Source organism: Mizuhopecten yessoensis, unplaced genomic scaffold, assembly GCF_002113885.1.
Source record: "Mizuhopecten yessoensis strain PY_sf001 unplaced genomic scaffold, ASM211388v2 scaffold716353, whole genome shotgun sequence".
In the NCBI taxonomy this organism is placed as follows: Eukaryota; Metazoa; Mollusca; class Bivalvia; order Pectinida; family Pectinidae; genus Mizuhopecten; species Mizuhopecten yessoensis.
The window spans coordinates 573,825-595,078 of record NW_018480074.1 but is presented as its reverse complement, the minus strand read 5'-3'; the positions used below and the strand labels follow the sequence as shown (position 1 = coordinate 595,078).

At 42.1% G+C, this 21,254-nt stretch overlaps 1 protein-coding gene across 1 annotated transcript in view; it reads right to left on the bottom strand.

Annotated features, from left to right (window-relative positions):
* The window catches only part of LOC110443581, a 230,151-nt gene that overhangs the window by 86,378 nt on the left and 122,519 nt on the right, over positions 1-21,254 (bottom strand). The window contains exons 24-33 of the mRNA XM_021487872.1: positions 20,397-20,511; positions 19,927-20,095; positions 19,400-19,557; positions 18,998-19,161; positions 17,324-17,462; positions 16,887-17,077; positions 16,464-16,623; positions 15,910-15,993; positions 11,762-11,983; positions 282-11,417 (exon numbers count right to left, since the gene is read on the bottom strand). Coding sequence (XP_021343547.1) covers positions 282-11,417; positions 11,762-11,983; positions 15,910-15,993; positions 16,464-16,623; positions 16,887-17,077; positions 17,324-17,462; positions 18,998-19,161; positions 19,400-19,557; positions 19,927-20,095; positions 20,397-20,511 — 12,538 coding nt within the window. The remainder of the gene's footprint in view (positions 1-281; positions 11,418-11,761; positions 11,984-15,909; positions 15,994-16,463; positions 16,624-16,886; positions 17,078-17,323; positions 17,463-18,997; positions 19,162-19,399; positions 19,558-19,926; positions 20,096-20,396; positions 20,512-21,254) is intronic.

The window sequence follows — 21,254 nt, the reverse complement described above, 5'->3', positions numbered from 1 at the left end:
TATTTACAATTTAACCTTTTACTAGTCACGTATCACTTAACCTACCATTTACACACTGATCTTTTTGGTGAACACTACAGCTAAAATGAAACTGGTGCAGTGTGCAAAACAACAACCATCCCCATTGTGTAGACATGTACGTCAATGGTGACCGCACATCCCTTTGCACACAGCACCATTACACAGTGAGTGCAGTGGGAGGACCTGTGAGGACACACAGGGCAAGGGGGAGTGTCCTTGAGAAGGGGACTAGCAAGGAGGTGGTGGAGGAGGATACTTACCCCATCAGAAGTAGTCAGGGATGTAGTCAGGGAGGATCCGGAGGAAGAGTCACCTTCAAGGCCTGGTGGGATGGTGCCGCCTGTTACCTGAACTTCACTGCTGCCCTCGACACTCTCAGCCTCCACCAGTCCTGCATCGACAGCCTCTTGGAATGTCATCACATCACCCGTCGAGGTGTTGCGTACCCGCCCACTAGACTCGACAATAAAGCCAGGCTTGGTGACATATACAGCAGTGCCTGTTTTAATCTGCACCTCGGTTGCCGTGCGTGAAACCACACCACCATCCTGGTCTACAACCACCCCTACCTTGGGAGAAAATGGTGATCCCTCAAGGACAACTGTGTATTTCTCTGCCTCAACCTCGCGAGGCAGGTCATCAATGACAGAGTTATCAGTCTTACCATCCATGCTGTCCTCTGTCTTACCATCAAAACTGTCATCCGTTTTACTACTTCCACTGCTGTCATTTGTTACATCATCAATGTCATCATTACTTGTCAGTTTTGGTTGTAGATATCCAAGCTGAATAGCCTTTTGTAGCGACACAGTCTGTTGGGTGTGCGGTTCTGTGAATTCAGCATTAGTCACGTTGAGAGCCCCTTTTCTGATGGCTTCAGTCAGTGACACTGGGAGTTCTTCACTATGTGGAAGGTGCACATCCTCCAGTATCTCAGGTTTGTCCATGTTCAGGAACCCGCAGATGACTGCCTCATCCACGGACAGTTTGTCGCCAGACTTGGGATCATGGTACACACCAGTGTCACTGTCCACCAACCCTGTTCGGATAGCATCGCTTACCGTGATTGGTTGTTGGACACTGACCACGCTAACCAGTCCCCTTTTGGTAGCCTCTTTTGTGTCAATTTCTTCACCAGTTTTGGGATCAACAAAGTCAGTATACAGAATCCCCTCAGACATGACCGGAGACACTTCTGCCCCCTTCAGAATAATAACTGAGTCACCTTGACCCCCTACCCTGCCTGCTATAGGTGACAGGTATCGATGCTTAAGAGCTTCTTCCACCGATAAGTATTTTCCTGATAATTTCTCATCGAACATCGCTGTCTTGGGATCCAGGAGGCCTGTCTGCAGAGCGTGCTGGAAACTGTGAGTGGTATTGTCATATTTTGGCCCGGAATAACGATATGGGCGTTTGTCATCTGCTGTCAGATGACCATTTCTAATGGCCTCATCGATGGTGTACATCTTGCCCTTTGTAGGTTCAGTGTAAATGCCCGTAGGAATGTCAATGTAGCCGTACCTCAGGGCGTCCCTCAATCTGACACCTCGATGGTCAGTTTTACTTCCCGGACTAGTAGCCACTACCTCATCAGCACTGACAAGGCCTTTCTTCATCGCCTTTGAGACCGGGATAACCTCTCCCTTACTTGTGTCAACAAAGTTTCCTTTCTCATCAAGTATGCCTCTGTTGACTGCATCAGCTACATTCAGCATTTTCCCTGAAGCAGTATCCATGACACTTCTGATGTTGTAGGTGGAACCAGGTCGGTTAGATTTTACCTTTGTCTGTGTTGTGGTGATAGTCTGTACAACTCCAGAAACTTGGCCATTTTGAAAAGCGTCCTCCATCTTGATGCTCTTACCCAGCTTCCTGTCATAATATGTAGTCATATCTTGGTCAACAATTCCACGTTCAATCGCCTCATTGACAGAGATTTCCCTACCAGACTCAGGATCAAGCACCATGGTGATGTTGATTTGCTTCATATCCTTTGTCTTTTTGTCAACCAGCTGACTCTGTGACATATGACTTCCCTCCACCAGGTGGCTCTTCAGAGCTTCCTCAATTGGCATGGATGCCCCAGTATGAGGGTCATAATACAACCCTTTATCCTTGTCAAGAATGCCCTTTCTGACAGCCTCCTTGACCTTGAGGTCACGTCCAGTCATAGGATCCTTGACCTTAGTGACAATTACATCCTTGATTACCACAAGGTCATCTGTCTTTTCTTTAACCTTTGAGGAATCAACCTTGACCAGGCCTTTCCTCACACCATCTTCGACAGACATTTTGTCGCCAGTTCGAAGGTTTGTAACTAAACCTCTCTCTGGTTCAAACAACCCTTTCTGTATGGCAACATGTACTGGGATCTCCGTTTGTGTGACTGGATCTATCAGGCACTGGACCGTGACAGACTCTCTAGTGACGGAGGTAAGAACTGGTATTGCCTCTTGAGTACCAGCTTCTACCAGCCCCTGCTTCACTGCATCTGAGATATCCATCACAGGTCCAGAGGGATCATGATAAGTCTTGAGGTCATCGGACACCAGCCCACGTCTTTGGGCCTTGGATACAGGCATCTTTTCACCAGTCCTGGGATCCGTCACAGACAGAAGTGTCAATGATTTAGATCCTACATCCACAGTAAATGTTGTGCCCATTGGTCCTATTTCTGAAGGATAACTCTCAGCTTTGATGGACCCCTTAGCTATAGCCTCAGGAATACTCATCCTCTCTCCTGTACGACAGTTGAAAAACACACCTGTCTGTAAGTTAAGAATTCCTCTGTCAACGGCATCTACCACCGGAATGTCCTGTCCGGAGACTGGGTCATGCACTGACTGAATATTCACTGATTTCTTTTCAAATGTGACACCTGTTGTTCTAGGAGACATTGGAGACATTGGGCGCTTGGATTCTGCTTTGATGAGCCCTTCCTTCACTGCCTTGGAAACAGGAATGATCTCTCCATTAGGTTTCCTGAATTTTCCATAATGACTGTCAATGATACCTTTCTCTATGGCTAATTTTATAGGAATAAATTGTCCAGTCTCACTGTCAAATGCCGATTTTAGATGTAAAGTTTCAGCTGTCTGCTCATATACTTCAGAACCTTTGATGGAAGTAAAGCCAGCAACATCATCCCCCTGGACTAAGCCTTGTCTGAGACCTTCACTCAGTGGTATCTCCTCACCCGTACGTACATTCTTCAATATCCCAACCTTCAGGTCAAGGACATCCTTCCTCACAGCCTCTGGGAGGCTCATTCTCTCCTGTGTGGCTGGGTCTACAACAGTGTGGACTTTCAACGACTTTGTCTGTGTGATAATGTCTTGCTTTGAGGTCTGAAATGTTTCGTCTGTTTTCATCTGTGAGTCAACATCCCTAGCAACCACAAGATGTTCCTGTACAGCATCAAGAATGGGAATCCGCTTCCCTGTTTCCTTATGGTAGTAAGTACGACCTTCTTTGTCCACTATGCCACGAACAACGGCCTCGGGCAGCGATAGTTTCTCACCAGTTAAAGAATCGGTCACTGCTACAATTGACAGTCTCTTCTTCTCGTGGAATGTGACGTCTGCTTGGAAGCCTTCCTTCGTGGTTTGCTCCTTGGTTGATATTGTGTCAACAACTTTGCCCTGTATGTAACCAAGGTCAAGGGCTTCGGTCAAAGTGAAGGTCTGTCCAGTCAAACTGTTAGTGTATGTACCTTCCTGTTGGTTGATGATCCCCCTGTCTAGAGCTGTCGTAAGCGGTACTTCAACACCTGCTGCAGAGTCACGCACACCTTCTACATTAACCTTTCTTGTAACCTTTTCTACAGACTCGGTTTTAACGTCCTTCTTACGAGGCAGACTGTCAAAGTGCTGTGCATGAATTGTATCTTTTATTTCCAATGTGGTTGGGCTTACTACATTCACAGTCGTCGACTGTAAATTGACTGGAACACCTTTAGAAATATCTACAGGTTTGGGCAGAGGTTTAGGTGGTGTCTTCTTTATAGGTATTTCAGTAGTTGGGGATATCGGTTCAACAGCTGAAGAACTGTCATAAGTTGGGGACTTTTCCTTTTTAGTTTTCCGGCCCAATGACCCCGTCGCCTTCATGATGGCCAAAGCCGGAGCTCCAGCAACCGCTAGGAGTCCGAACTTGGCAGCATCCTTCAGGGAAAATTTAGACTGGGAATCCTTATCAACAACCTTTCCCTGAATGGGATCGATCCTTCCTGTCTGGATACCCTCCTGTAGGGTTAGTCTCTCATCTGTCTTGATATCAACCATCAAGCTGTTGCCATCGATGTGTCCACGCTTGATTGCCTCATCTAAGGTCATTTCCTGCCTGGTTCGTGGTTCAGTGAACATACCACTCTCTTCACTGAAATAGCCCATCTCTATGGCAGAACTGAGGCTCACCTGCTGTACCTCCTGAACCACCCTGTCTTGCTGGGATGTGTTCATAAGCTGGTCTCTTAAAGCATCTAGTCTGTGTACACTGGATGTGGAACTGTCAAATTGAGAATCTGTACGTGTATCAAATCTGGATTCCGTCATGTTTTGTTCAACCTGCATGGCTTCTGTAAAACTCCTTGTCTCCTCAATCTGAGCAGTCTTGGCAAACTGTGTTGTCTCCTGTACTGATGGAGCAGTAGAGAAAGTCTTCAGCGTGCTAGGTTTTAGAGCAATTGGTTTAAGCTGGACTCTTGTTTCTTCTATGATCTTCTCCTCCTTCCTGTCAACATGTGACTCCGACCATTTGACGTTGTGGTGACTGTCAACAGAGTCTATGTAGCCGTACTGTATGGCGGCGGCAAGGGACATGATCTCACCTGTTTGTGGGTGCGTGTAAGTTCCACTGTTCTGGTCCACTAGGTGGTGCTCCACCGCTTCTAACAGAGAAAGCGAAGTGCTCAGCTGTTCCCCAACATCTGTCTCCGTCTCCGTGTGAAATGTCACACTGTAACCCGGTTGTGGAATTAGACCCTCCAGGAATGCTTCCTTAAGTGTGATTGTTTCCCCTGTCCCTAGATGGGTTAGCTTCCCAGTCAAGGGGTCAAATACCTTCATACGAATGGCCTCGTTCAAATTAAGAAGCTTTCCAGTTTGGGGATCAACTATACAGGAACTGTCTATGTCAATTAAATGTTCGTCTATAGCTCTACGTACAGATATGGGATAGTTGTAGCCCTGGACAAATATGCTACCTGAATCGGTCACGTTTTTTTCAACCCTTATTATATCGTTAAGACTCAAGAATCCTTCTACCATAGCGTCTGGAGATACATATTCGGGAGGTTCGTTTCCTTCGACTACTTTCTTGGTTTTACGTACAACTGTGGTTTCCTGTACTTTTGTACCAATTGGTTTCTTTACAATGACAGGTACAATTTGCTTTGTCTCCTCTGTTGTAATTTCCTCCATTTTCTCAATCACAGTTTTCAATGTCATAGATGTTTGTAAGTCTAAGTAGCCACGGGACTTTGCTTCCATCAGAGAAATCTTTTCCTGGGTGTCCCTAACAGTGATCGTACCATCCTCCCAGTTTATATCTATTTCGGGAGTCTTAGACTCCAACGCCGCTTTCTCGGCCAATTTCTCAACTGTGTCCGAGTCTAATAAACCCCTTTGTACAGCCTCAGGAACATTCATAACTTCCCCCGTTTTCGAGATGATGACCTTTCCTGCTGTCCAGTCAACAGTGAGGTCATCTTTGGTCATTACTGAGGAGGTGGAATATTGGACAGTTATTGGAGATAGGGGAGGAGTAGGAACCTTATCAGCTGACGGAGGATCACTGGACTTAACAAACACCCTGGTACCAGAGATAAAAGGACCTTGAGGGTCAGCCCCATGCAATTGTTGGGAAGGCCTGGTAACCACATCCGGGGCATTTGAGGTGGAAGGGGATGAAAGGGAAGATAAACTCACACTTGACACAGATTGGGGCCCCCAAAGAGAAGAGGAAATGTCTCCATGAGACGTTAAAGACGCAGAAACATCAGTCTCATCACGCTGTTTGTACACAGAAGAGGAATCAGTTTTCTTCTCCTGATCCTCACTTACCATAAAACCATAGGCCGGGCTTGGGCTACGGTCATCTGGAGAGTCCAATCGATCAGTCTGTCTCTGGGGCTGAGAGACCTTAATTCGGTCTGTTGGTTTAGCATAGACAATGGTAGTCAGTGGTTGTTGAATGTCATCATCATGAAGACCATTTCCATTCACACTAAATCCATTGTCCCTCATAGGTGATTTGTCTTGGACTTTTATTGGCGATCCATAACGGTCCTTTGTATCTTTCACAGGTGAATGGTCTTTGTCTTTAGTCGGCGATCCAAAACGGTCACTGGGGTCCTTCACAGGTGACCTTTGAGGAGAACTAGAGGAACTTGACAATGTCCGTTTCTGAAACGTGTCCCTTGTTGGTGAGACGTCCATCTTCCATGTTTGTCCTGTATGACTCGTATCTTCAGTCCACGTCTGTCCTTTCCTACCTTTCACTGCATCAAAAACAGCCTTTCCTGCCAGAACTGGAGCTCCAACTACTGCCATGAGCCCCAGCTTTACAGCCTCCTGAGCAGTCATCTTTTGTCCGGTCTGCTTGTCCTTGACACTGCCTGTCCTCCTGTCAATCAGACCTTTCCTGAAGGCAACGTCCATGGACACCATCTCACCAGTTGTTGTATCTAAGATGGTGACGTCTTCTGCACGTAATTGTCCATCTGTAATGGCCTTGTTCAGGGGAATACCTTCTCCGGTCACTGTGTCATACACAGTACCCTCCTCTTCATTTACAGAATTCTGAATCAATCCACGCTTTACTGCCTCTTCCAATGACATCACTTCCCCAGTGGCTGTGTCTGTTACAGTAGCAGTAGCTCCGTCAATGAGACCCTTGCTAAGGGCCAGCTTGAGTGAAATACGGCGTCCTGATGACATATCTTTGACTGTCACCATGTTTCCGTTCAGCACGTTACGGTTGACTGCCTCTTGTATAGACATGGTGTCTCCTGACAATGGTTCCAGAAACTTCTGGCTGGCTGGATTGTAAAGTCCGGCCTTTAAAGCATCCAACAGATTGAGAGGCCCCGGAGACGAGAACTGAGTAGGAAGGTTAGGGCTGATCTGGAACTGATCAGTTTTGCTCTTCTGGTAGTTGACCCGTCCGGTACCTGGATCAACAAGCCCTTGTTTGAATGCATCCTGCAGTGTCAGGGTGTTGTTGCCGACAATGCTGACCATGGCCGGCTTCAGTGGGTTGATGATACCTTGTTCCATTGCTTCCTGCAAAGAAATCAGATTTCCACTCCTGGGATCTCGGACCTTTCCAGATGTAGGGTCTACCAGACCGACATTGACTGCCTCACAGTAGGACAATCCCTGTGGGAAGGCAACAGTGTTCACATTCACTCCGCGGACATCAGCCCCCATCTTGGTTGTCTGTTTGGTGCCCAGTGTCAGCTGTCCATTCCTGTGAGAATCTGGAAAATCTTCAGTATCCATCTCGAAGCTTTGTTCTACATCTGTTGTGTAGTTGAGGATCTCATCAGCTACATCAGACTTTTGTTTGTCGCTATCTTGCATTCCAGACCTTTCCAATTTCATCTCTACTACATTTGGTGTGAATCCATTTTCTGATATCACAGGTGGAGATACCTCCTCTTGTGATTCGTTCATGAGTCGGGTGATTTCGTCAGCATCAGTGGCCTTGGACATGGAAAAGAACCCCTGTTTGAATGCATCCTCTAAAGGAATCCTCATGCAGGTTTTTGTGTCCAGGAACGTTCCTTTCTCTATATCAATGAGGCCTTGCTGTACAGCCTTGAAAGGCGACATCTCCAGTCCAGTTTTTGCGTCTCTGATTGATGCGACATGTTTGAGGGAAAATCCCCCACTTCCTGCCTGTACAGAGCTGTGGAAGATATCCTCCTCAACTTTTTGACCAGTCACATCAGCATGTATGAGTCCTTTGTTGAGCGCGCTGTTGATCGGAATAACTTCACCTGACCTTGGATTGACATACAAGCCCTTATTGAGGTCAAGAACTCCACTTATGACAGCATCATCATATGACAACATCTCCATGGTGATGGGGTCAACCACACTGCTAATGCTCAAGGTCACTGTCTCTGCCGTGATGTCTTCCACCAGTGTTGCCTCCATAGCCTCAAGCTCCTCTGTGATGTGAATACTGTGAATGTCAGAGCTGCCAGATGATTCAACGCCTGAAGCAGTTGCTATAGCCAGCTTTTTCTCTATGGCATCATTCATAGACATGACTTCACCTGTGACAATATTAATATATGTGCCGTTATGCTGGTTGACAATCCCCTCTTCGACAGCCTTTGCCACGGATATGGTAGCACTGGTTCTAGGATCTACTACCCACGACACCTTCAGGGTTGTCAGTTTAGTTGTGACCACCTTACTGCCGTCTACGCCATCGCTGGAAGTGATGGACGACAATTCAGCGTCTATGAGCTTCTGTTCGATAGCCTCTGGGATACGTAGCTTTTCACCCGTGGATGTGTTTATGTATACACCATTATGCTCATCTAGTATTCCTTCCTGCACTGCATCCAAGACAGATATGTTTTTTCCAGTAATCGGGTGTTTTACACTCTTGAGCTGATAGGACCTTGTCTCACGTTTAAGACCCTGTAGTGGTGCTGCAGGTGACACACTGACATCATCTGCCAGAACGAGGCCCTTCTCCACTGCCTGACTGATGGGGAGGAGCACCTCACGACCCAGTCCGTCTCGACTCACATACTGACCTCGCTCTCTGTCAAGTATTCCATCCTTGACCGCCTGGGAGACTGATATTTTATCACCTGTGTTGGGATCAATGACACCTGTGATAGAGAAAGACCGGACCGCTTTGACTGCCTGATCTGTAGGTGTATCCACCTCCATGCCTGTCAAGAACCCTCGGTCCATGGCCTCCTTCACTGTGAACTTCTTGCCTGTGGCTGGATGGATGAAGCACCCCTGTGCTACATTTATAAGTCCACGTGTTGCCGCTTCTTGTGGTGACAATCTCTCCTTGGTGCGAGGGTCAGTAACGCTCTGTATTTTGATGTAGTTTGTTTCGGACACCAGGTTCTCAGTGATGGCAGGTCGGGAGATGGTCGTTGTGGTGAAAGAGAACCCCTCATCATCTTTGGTCAGTTTGGAATCTACTGTAGCAGACTGACCAGGAGATACTGGAGACATCTTAGTGACGACCTCCTCCAGCCAGCGGTCAGCATCGTCTTTAGTCTCTGACACCAATGTTGGTCGTGGCCATTCAGATGACAGTTTCAACAACCCCTGTTCAATAGCATCCTCAACAGGCATTGTCTTGCCTGTCCTTGGATGTCTGAAAGTCTGTGAATCCTCGTCAAGCAGGCCCTGATCTAACGCCTCTGACACAGTGATGGGCTCCATGGGTGGCTCCTCCTTGTCCTTTACAGATTTTTGATTTGTGGTGAGTGCAGTGTAGATGACAACAGGGCTGAGAAGTTCTATCACTGTTTGAGCATCCTCCGCAGACAATAGACCCTCCATAGTGGCCTGTTGTAGTGGCATCACATCACCGGTGGCCAAGTTCCTGATTTCCCCTGTTGTTGGACTAATGAGTCCCATCTGAACAGCCTTCAGCATTGTCACATTCTTCCCTGATAGGTCCTTGATTGATGTTTCTTGTGTCAATTTCTCTACCGTGTCTTTTACAACAAAGCCTTGACTACCGGCAGCTCGTAACAACACACGACGTCCAGACCGAGTATCAACAAATTCACCACCACTTGTGATGACACCTTGCTTTAGGGCTTCAGCAAGAGTCAAAGTCTTTCCTGTGAGCGAGTCCTTTACACTTGGTTTTGCAAACACAACTTCTTCACTTACAAGTTTGATGTGTCCCTCCTCGAGAGCTTGACCTATGGGCGTGGGAGGTGCTGCCCCTGGGGGTACGTACAGACCCCTGGAGTCAATAACGCCCCGCTCTATTGCCTCTGACAGAGACAGGACGTCGTTGTTAGTAGGGTCAACAATACACTTCACACTGTCGTCAAGGAGACCATTGTCAACAGCATCCGAGAAGGCCATGACCTTGCCAGATTGGGGATCGACAAAATATCCCTTGTCGGTGATGGTTCCGTCAGCCAGAGCCTTTGATAGTGTTAATGGCTTGTTCAGTATTTGTTGCTGGAATGCTTCATCTAATGGAATTCTCTTCCCGGTTGTCTTTTCAATGCATTGGCCTGACTCTGGATCAATCAGGCCCTTGGACACAGCCTCGATCAATGTGACATATTCTCCACTGGATGGATCTTTGATCTCTTTCTTGGAAGGACTGATGAAGCCCTTCTCCACAGCCTCTAGAATAGTCATGTGGTTTCCAGAGAGTGGGTCAAGGATCTTTCCTGTCGAGTGGTCATACAGTCCTTTTTCTACTGCCTCAGCAAGGCCAATTGTTGTTTCCAGTGAAGACAGTTTCCTGTCTCCAAATATAGCCTGAGACTGTGTGATAGTTGTCACGGCGTAGCCATCCCCACACAACTTCTTAGCTGTTTCATCTGAGATTATTCCCCTGGAAAGGGCCTCATGGACTGGAATGTGTAGCCCCGTAGAGGGGTCTCTAAATGTAAGTTTTACAGGATCGAAGTATCCTTTCTGTATGGCATCCATCAGAGATAACTGACGGCCGGTGCGTGGGTCAGGTATACCACATGGGGACTTTAACTCCCGCTGTAGCTCTGAGGAAATGTAGCCTCGATCACATGCTTCAAGGAATTGTATCCGACGACTGGTGATAGGATCCATGAAATATCCTGTTTTTGGATCAAACAATCCTGTCTTTATAGCTTCCACCATGTTCAATTTACGGCCAGTTTTGGGATTCAAGATGGCCGACACAAACACAGTGGTCCCTTTGGGGGCCAAATTTTCCAGTTTTAAAGTCACAAGTGTTTGAGAAGCCTGTGGGAACTTGCCATCAATTTCACTGACGTTGCCAAGAGCAGTTATGCTAGTGATGCTAGCCACCTTCTGCGAGAGCCTCTTTCCGGCGTCGGAGGGGGGTGGTGACACCATTCTCATTTGAACCTGTGGAACAACAGCTGCTGTCACAGGTTTCTCCATGGTATCCATCATCTTGGTTACCCGGATGCCTGGTGTCAGGGTAGCCGGAGGCTGTTCATGGGTGCTTTGTGCATGCATCGTCACTTTGCTGACAAAGGTCTTAGCTGGACCACTGTATCCTTGCCCTGGCTGGCTAGCATAGCCTTCAAACTCGGAGAGCTGCTCAAAGAAACCCTGCATGTCCTCATCAACTAACATGGAGGAGCGTTTGGCAAGCTCTGCCCGGAATGTACGAAGTAACGGAATATCCTCATCAATCACCATCTGGAACTGACCAAAAGTGTATTTGTTAAAACATAATATGTCTATGGATAGCAAGAGGAGATGGCTCTGTGTCAAAATATGAATCGGTACAGAGAGGTTCTGAATTAATGTCTGTTTCACAATTACTGTTTAAAATTTCTTCAAAAAAGTAGTGTGATGCACAAATTTTTATATTTTTCAAAAAGAAAGAAATGATGGTATCAAATGTTGAAAGTTGGTACTACATCAAATCAGGCACATCTATCAGATAACTTACAAGGACACTGTGATCTAATGACACAATATCTATGATAAAGGTTTTACAGATTTAAGGAAGATATTCCTTCAGGGGACTTTTTGACTAGTAGTACCTGTATATCCTCGTTGGATCCGGACAATCTGGCAGTGATCTCCTTGAGCCGGTTGTTGGTCCACTTGACCATATCTATATATCGCCGGTTGAGCATGTCCAGTTCTGTCTTAACCGTCTCGGCCCCACCCTCATGTCGCCGTCGTTTGGACAAACCTTCTACCAGGGCGGCGTCGATGTCTTCCAGACTGTCTCGGTACTGCTTCAGCTTCCTGTCGTAAATCTACAAGGGAAAGCTTCCACGTGACTTGCTTGTTTGACCAAACGCTCTGATGATCAGGATTTAGAACATACTTGTGCAAAAGTTGTGATTGGGTTGTTTTTTCATTATAAGATCAATGTGAACAATCACTGAAAATGCTTCATGCAATTTCTAACTAAATTACTCAAAACTTTCTTTTTGTGACTATCTTGTGCACATTTTACTATTTCGTGAAAAAGTGTGCATTAATTTATCTTTCATTTTAAAATAGTAGCACTTCTACAATTCATAAATTTGTTTAATAGAGTACCTTACCAATTAATTCCTTAAATTACAAAGTAAAACAAATGGAGAAAAAAAATGAGTTTGACCGTGACCTGATCAGTAATGCCACATCACCATAGTGATAGATATATTTGAGCGGCGATTAAAGTGAGACGTATATTGTAACCAAAGCAATACAGAACACAGTTAAGAGTCACTTTTATCGTAAATTATGCTGTCAAGAGCTTCAACGTTATATTTTGGTTAACTTTTAAACATGACCCAAAGTTGTGTAATCCTGTCACCCACATTTCTACTGGTGGCCTAGTACCATAGCACGTTCTGTAAAGCCATACCTGGTATCTAAGGTGGCCGTTACTATGGTGATAGCAGCTATTATAAGTGATTGCCTAGACACTACACACTTAAGGCCAGTGAAAAGTAATCCAAAGTTGTTTAGAATTATAAACATAAAAAAAAAAGTATGACTGTTATTTGATCTTTTAACCTCTTAATATCTTATTTGTTTTTCTACCTTTTTGCTTTCTTTTAAAATCTAAAATATTATCATGTTAGCTGCGGTAGTTTTCCCCTCAAAACATCTTACATTCTTACCATACTGTCACCTTTGACCTTGAATTCATAAAATGAAACACCTGCACTAATCTATAAATGGAAATGGGTGATTTGACCTTGACCTTGGAGAAGGATTGCTATAAAGGAACATGCCCCAAGTCACTTCTTACATAAAAACTATTTCAACATCCAAATTATGGCTATTAATACAAGACTTGTGTGAAAATCAAGAGGCTGGAAAAGTCACAGCAAACGTTTTTAATTAATTAACATTTATAACAATTAGTGGGGAAAATATTTTTTTTAATGCAAAAGCAAAATAAACATTATTTTAATCATTTTATTTTGAAAATAATACAAAAATACTCTCATAGAAAAGACAACTTTTCAGGAATTAAAAATAAAAAAAATGTTAATACAAGTAATCAATAAGAAAATATTGATTAAATTCTTTCATAAAAAAAATAAAAAATGTTATTGATATTTATCAATCAAACATAAAATTAATGTATAAAATAATATGAATTAAAACTGTTAGGGATTTTTTTTAAATACTAGGTTGTAGTAACAACAAGTCAGAATCCTAAAATGGATATCCTAACTTGCCGATAAAAAAACCTTTTGGTGAATTAATTTAAAACCGTAGTTTCAAAATCCAGATTTGACCTTTGACTATGTGTGAACACAGCTTGTCGGATGCAATGTTAGTGTGGGTTAGATGTACTGGAAAAAGACATGCATAGTGACTATCCATTAGTGACATCGTCATCATCAGAAGCTCCGAATTGTGACGTTAAAGGTACATCTAATACAACGATATTATTCATCATTAAACTGAATTAATTTTAAATATCTGAACATACATTCATTCTCACGTGTCCTTTTACATCACAATTCAGAGCTATTACATTTGGAGTAGTAAGTTATGGGTGAGGGAAAAAAACAAAGCAGAACCCAACCTTGACTTATGAAATATCACATGTTAACTAAGAGCACAGCCTTCCCTTTGATATTGTGTAACCTGATTAAACTAGACAGTGATTGGCACCTTCAATCTGTTTCTAGATGCTGAAAATCTATTAACAGCAACATGTTTTTTCCTTTTACCATAAAGCTTGCTGCATGCATGGAAACAAACTTTCAGGCATTTTAAAATCATTTTTAAAAGTATCCAGCTCGCATGAACTTCAATTGCCAAAATTACAATTCCCAATATTTGTTATTACAATTAATTTTAGCTTTTCCTTTTATTCCCAAAATGGTTAATAATTACACATGATTCATATTCATTCATTGTCAAGACTAAGTAGTCTGCTATGTTTATAATGGGGGTCACATTCGTACCACTCACAACAGCAAATGCAAGGGAGAGTATTTTCCTTGAAAGTTGGAAAGATTCTGGAACCATTGAGCAAAATGCAATCTAGATAATCTAGCGTAACATGCAAAAAACTTCCTATTCAGGCAGTTCTCATCATTTCTAAAACTAACAGAGCACTTTCTCTTTCTATTCTAATCTAATGAGAAAATCATTGTCACTTTGATATATAAACATCAAGGTTTTACCAATTCATCTGATTGTTCTTTTAACTTAACAGAAGACAATTATTTAGAAAGTTGGTATAAATATATATTTTATCTGATATTATGTCAAGCCATTTGTTTAGAGCAGTCATGCATTATTGATCATGTATGAATATAAATAAAAGATAAATAAATAATATACAAATGAGCTTTCCAACTTTGATTCGTTTAAATTGATAAAAGAGTTACAGGAGGATAAAATATAAAATTTTAAAAACTTAAATTCACAAAAATAAAATTAATATTATCAAAAGTTTGACAAACTAAAATGTGATAGTTGCTATTAGATTTGTAAATTTTATATAACATAATTTCAAACCACATTTACTGATGAATATAAACTTTGTAACACATTTTAGTTTTTTAATTCAGTTAAAAAAACAATAGGAGGTAAATCAACACACACAAAAGGATATTTAATAAAATGTGAAGAAGTTGGAAAAGCTCAAATTTATTAAATAAATAAATAAATAAATGGTTTTCACTGCATAGAATAACATAAGAAATCCTTTCCTAGTGTTTTAATTCATTAAACCAAATACCGTTATTTACATTTACAAACACGAAAAATAAAATCTGTATATATCTTTATAGCTCACCTGGTTATCATGGTAACTACATGCAACTCCGACTACTTACTGGTCCGGAGGCCAACCAATCGCGGGGAAGCAAGCTGATGACTCAATGCTAAGGAGCTTGGTCAAGCCGTGCATTTGCGCTGTGTGTAGGACTGAATTGTCACGAACAACGTTGAAGGAAAAATAAAATGGTAACTCCAAGCTGCTCAACGTGCTAAGCAACCTGGAGAAGGATAGATCTAAATACTGCTGGAACTAAAGATTGATCAATGACAGGGAGGGAGGGAGGGAGGGAGGGAGGAAAGTGGAGGGCAGAGGATTGGTTGGGGAATAAACCAATCAGATTTCAAGACATTTTCAACAGAACAAAAACTGCTGACTACATAACACAAAATGACAAGAAACATTGAAAGCACAATAGACAAAAATGCACAAAGTAAAATGTCCATCACAAAAAACAACACTCAAGGGAAGAGAATTCTGTAACGGAGAAACAAAATCTCGCGATAATACAAAGGAAAGGTGCTAAATATACAATAGTTTGTTTGTCAACAAAAAAATGTTGTACAAAAAGCACACGGAGAAGGTGTTTACAAACATAGAATGTTTTACTACAAAAACCACTACGACAGGAAGCAGACGGGTTAGTAAGGGGAGGTCGTCTTGACACAAACTTGTGTCACACATAGTTTTAAACATAAATGGGAAAACAGGAAAAGCGTGTTGTCTAAAAATAGACAAAACAAAAATACATAAAAACAAAAAATAATCTGCATATACTAGCAAATGCAATACATTAGGGATTTGTGTCTCTGGTAGGGTAAAATAATAACAAAAATAAATGCCAAAAAATTATAAAAGCTTGTAGATGCCACATTCTGATTGGATGATCTAGGGTTGCATATAAGATACCATAGATGTGTTGAACACTTCATGAGGGCATACCTTTGCCTCACGAATATACTGGCCACCGTGACGATTCACAGCCTCAATCTGATGCTGACGTTCTCCAAGTCCGTTGTAAATTGTCTGAAAAGATCATATATTATTGTTCAAACATGCACGCAACAGACTATATTAATATTTTATATAATGGCTATTGTTTATTAAGTAGTATTTTACTTTGTTCTCAGGCAAAGGAAATTGATTTAAAGTATTCTGTGAAAATGATTGCTATGATGATATTAACAGCAGATATGTTCCAGTCTTCCAAACGCAATCTTTCCATGACATCAAATTAACTATGTTCAGTATGATGTGCTTATTAACAATCAGTTTCAAAGACTCTGCAATACGGTACATATTTAAGAGAAAAAAACTTATAATGAAAAGATTGCTATCATCACAACAGAATCTGATCATCAACAGAGAGACAAGAATGTATGTAGTTATGAATTGTATCCTCAACATTTTATTTTGTTTTTTAATCTTTTGAAAAGTAGGACTTTAACTATTAGGAATTCCATTTCATTATATTTAGGTCCAATATCGTCCCGTACCATGGTTGGTTCTATCATCTGTTTGAGTTGGGGGAGTTCCTGCGTGAGTGGGGGCTGGGTGTCGATGGCCAGTTGGGTGTGATCCCCCCACTGCTGCTCGGACTTGAGGCCGTTGGTATAAAGAGATAGTAGGTCACCTGCAGTGTCCATACTCCTTAGTCTACAAGATAGAGAACAAGTTTTATAAGTCACTTAATTTACAGGATAAAAAATGTAAATCCTTTGTATCATGGACTCTTTTACATCGGAAGCAATCAAGAAAACTGTGTTGGTCTCTTTAGGTATGTTAACCCATAAACCCCTGAAGTCTCAGTTGAACCTTACCAAACAAAGACTGGGCAAGTCCAGTTTAAAAATATAGGGGTGAATGAGTTTATACCACATCAACCCCTACCAGTTCTCATAACTCCTGTGACGACTCACCTTTCCACAACCTGTATACAGACGTTGTCCCAGCGCTGGTCCAGATCTGTCACCTCCTTCTCTGTGCCCTCGAGGTCGTAGTAGCGTGCCACGCCTGGCCGACACTTCTCCGTGTGGACACGTAGACTGGCCGTGTCACGCTTCAGTGAGGCCACCTTTTGCTGTTGTTGCTGTACTGAAACTTGGAGGTCCTGACAAGGGAGGTAAATATTTAAGATAACTGTTTGTAATTAAATATTCTTTATATAAACAACAAGCACTCATGCCTGAAATTCGGCTTTACTTATTAATATTCATTACTTTTCTTAAAAAATACAGGTTTTTACAACATATTTGATTGATAAATTTATTCAAAAAATCAAACCACTATCCAACTTTACAGTTTTTTGAGCATCATCAGATGCCATTGACAAGAATCCACTGAATCAAGTTCTTACCTGTAGTTCTGCCTTGTGGGTTCTGAGAGATTCAGGTTCGGACGACAAACTGTCATGAGTAATGAGGGCAATCTCATAATCAGCGACGAGTTGTCTCACGTTGTCTAGGTCCGATAACAGTGAATCAACATTCTTTAATCTGAAACAAAAGTACTTAATGACAAACTTGTAAGAAATCTCACTCCATCTGTAGTTTGTAAACGGGGAAAACAAAAGACATGTAAAGCAGAAAAGTTGTGTGGTCTCCCACATCGACTGTAATTTGTTCCTTAAATTTAGCATAAAGATCAGTATATACACACGGGTGTTTATTACCTGGGTCTGGATGTGTATATCTACACAGGTGTGTATTACCTGGGGTATTGATGTTTATGTCTACACAGGTGTGTATTACCTGGTTTTGGATGTGTATATCTACACAGGTGTGTATTACCTGGGGTCTGGATGTGTATATATACACAGGTGTTTATTACCTGGGGTCTGGATGTGTATATCTACACAGGTGTGTATTACCTTGGGTCTGGATGTGTATATATACACAGGTGTTTATTACCTGGGGTCTGGATGTGTATATCTACACAGGTGTGTATTACCTGGGGTCTGGATGTGTATATATACACAGGTGTTTATTACCTGGGGTCTGGATGTGTATATCTACACAGGTGTGTATTACCTTGGGTCTGGATGTGTATATATACACAGGTGTTTATTACCTGGGGTCTGGATGTGTATATCTACACAGGTGTGTATTACCTGGGGTCTGGATGTGTATATATACACAGGTGTTTATTACCTGGGGTCTGGATGTGTATATCTACACAGGTGTGTATTACCTGGGGTCTGGATGTGTATATATACACAGGTGTTTATTACCTGGGGTCTGGATGTGTATATCTACACAGGTGTGTATTACCTTGGGTCTGGATGTGTATATATACACAGGTGTTTATTACCTGGGGTCTGGATGTGTATATCTACACAGGTGTGTATTACCTGGGGTCTTGATGTGTATATCTACACAGGTGTGTATTACCTGCGGTCTGGATGTGTATATCTACACAGGTGTGTATTACCTGGGTCTTGATGTGTATATCTACACAGGTGTTTATTACCTGGGTCTGGATGTGTATATCTACACAGGTGTTTTTTACCTTGGGTCTGGATGTGTATATATACACAGGTGTTTTTTACCTTGGGTCTGGATGTGTATATCTACACAGGTGTGTATTACCTGGGGTCTTGATGTGTATATATACACAGGTGTGTATTACCTGGGGTCTGGATGTGTATATCTACACAGGTGTGTATTACCTGGGGTCTGGATGTGTATATCTACACAGGTGTGTATTACCTGCGGTCTGGATGTGTATATCTACACAGGTGTTTTTTACCTTGGGTCTGGATGTGTATATATACACAGGTGTTTATTACCTGGGGTCTGGATGTGTATATCTACACAGGTGTGTATTACCTGGGGTCTTGATGTTTATGTCTACACAGGTGTGTATTACCTGGTTCTGGATGTGTATATCTACACAGGTGTGTATTACCTGGTTCTGGATGTGTATATCTACACAGGTGTTTATTACCTGGTTCTGGATGTGTATATCTACACAGGGGTGTATTACCTGGTTCTGGATGTGTATATATACACAGGTGTGTTGGTTATCTTACCTGTCCATATTTGATTTTGAGAGGGTCCACATATGATCCCACTTTTGTAGTGATGCGATATACTGTGGCTCCATCTGGTGTTGGGAGCGAGGCGGCAGATTGACGAAGGACTGCTTCATATGTTCCACATCCATTTCATGACTGCTTAGTGTTCTGTCCCAGCTCTGGACATACAATGTGTGTAAGTCAAATTTATCAGCCAAAAAGTACTCAAAATACACCAATAATAAACACCATTGCAACAGTATGCAATGTATATATTACAACACTCTGTTTACCTGAAAATGTTCTCAAAATACTCTCTGAATTTGACAACACGAAAATTCCACTATCCACCTCGATTTTTCCTTGACAGCCATTTATCTTTCTCCATGATTGGTAATAACATCCCAGATAACCTACCTTCTGCCTCTCTATGGCATGTCGTAGAGCCCCTTTGTCTCTTGGGTGCATCTCCTGAAGGTGACCCATTAGTGTTTGCTCACAACTTGACAGGTTGTGGCTGACCGCGTCCAGGTCCTGTGCAAACTTTTGGTCAGGTGACCTCGTCAACCTCGAGTCTGTAAAATTAAAATTGATCACCAATTCTCGACACAATTTTATGTTCCAAAAGTACTTATGAGAGCTACTACTGTACAGCAGATACGGAATAACATGAAACATCTATGTTTACTTTATTTCATACAATGAAATATTTATCTCCTTTCAAAGTTTAATTGTTCACTTATATTAGCCACTGTACATCTATTTACAGTTTTACAGTAACCAACTACATTTTAGACTACAATTCAACACTGTAGAAAGGTGTTTTCCAAAAGATGAAAAAGCAGGACTGATTGAATTGAAATACTTCCGTTTGAAAGAAGTTGCTATTGTGTATATTAGATAGTTCTACTGTAACCATGGGAACACAGATATGTGGCCCGTACCTGAGGCTGCCGTAGAAAGACTGTGGAATACTTTGTTACATTCAGCTAACTCGGCCTTTAATTTCCTCACGTCGGGATGCGAGTCGCCAATCTCACTGATCAGCTTCTCTGCATCCTCATTCACAACCTTGAGTAGGGTTTCCCGTCCCACCGGGTCAAGTTTCTGAAACTAGAACACAAAAGTACTGTTAATTATCATCTATAGTGAAACCTTGTTAGACTCGAAAGTGTGGAATTACAATTATCTAGAAAATGGGCACAGTAACTGCCTTTTAACTGTAGTCCTCAGTTCTGAACTGCAAAACAGGAAATGTTTGCCCAATTTTCTTTAAGCTACAGGGAGTACAAACATTCATTTTTTTTTTCAAATCTTCCAGATATTTACCTGAACAAATCTCGATCAGTTATATTAATGTCTACCTGTTTCAGATCCCACGACCTGATGACCTGTATCGTCGCGGTAACCATACCTGTTTTAGATCCCAGGACCTGATGACCTGTATCGTTGCAGTAACCATGTTTAGTCGGCTGGACCGCTGTCTCATCTTCCACACACTTCGCAGGTGTTCCATCTGTATCTTTAACCTGAAAGATACACAGGTTTTTTCTAATTCAAGACACTCAGAGCGGATTAATTTACCATTCAAATAATTAGCACAGACATTCAATGTCTAAGTTGTTGTACAATACTTTAAGGCTACGTTACAATGTTAAAATTATGAGAAACATGATTTTTGTCACATTCTCAGCTGCATTTACAGCGACACATTTTGGTGTTTCGTCATTGATACATATCTGGTCTGTGCACCAATTTTGCGTAGCTTAATAGACATTTTTCTAATCCTTGTCATGGCGCGAATTTTGGGTAGCTTTTTCTAATCCTGGTCATGGCACCAACTTTGGGTAGCTTAATAGACATTTTTCTAATCCTGGTCATGGCACCAATTTTGGGTAGCTTTTTCTAATCCTGGTCATGGCACCAACTTTGTGTAGCTTAATAGACATTTTTCTAATCCTGGTCATGGCACCAATTTTGGGTAGCTTAATAGACATTTTTCTAACCCTGGTCATTGCACCAATTTTAAAACATGAATGGATTGTGTATGGGCATTATCAGCAACACAGCTAATGTAAGGGATGGACAGCTTAGCTCTTCAATTATCTTCAATCACAATTACAATTTCATGAGATATTTCAAAATTTACATCAGAAAAAGAAAAGAAAATGTTTCAACAAACTCATCACTCATACTGTACACTAGCTAGAATTTGTGGCGAACAAAAAAAGTACAGGTATGTTAAAAAAAGAAATTTTAAAATGTAATAAAA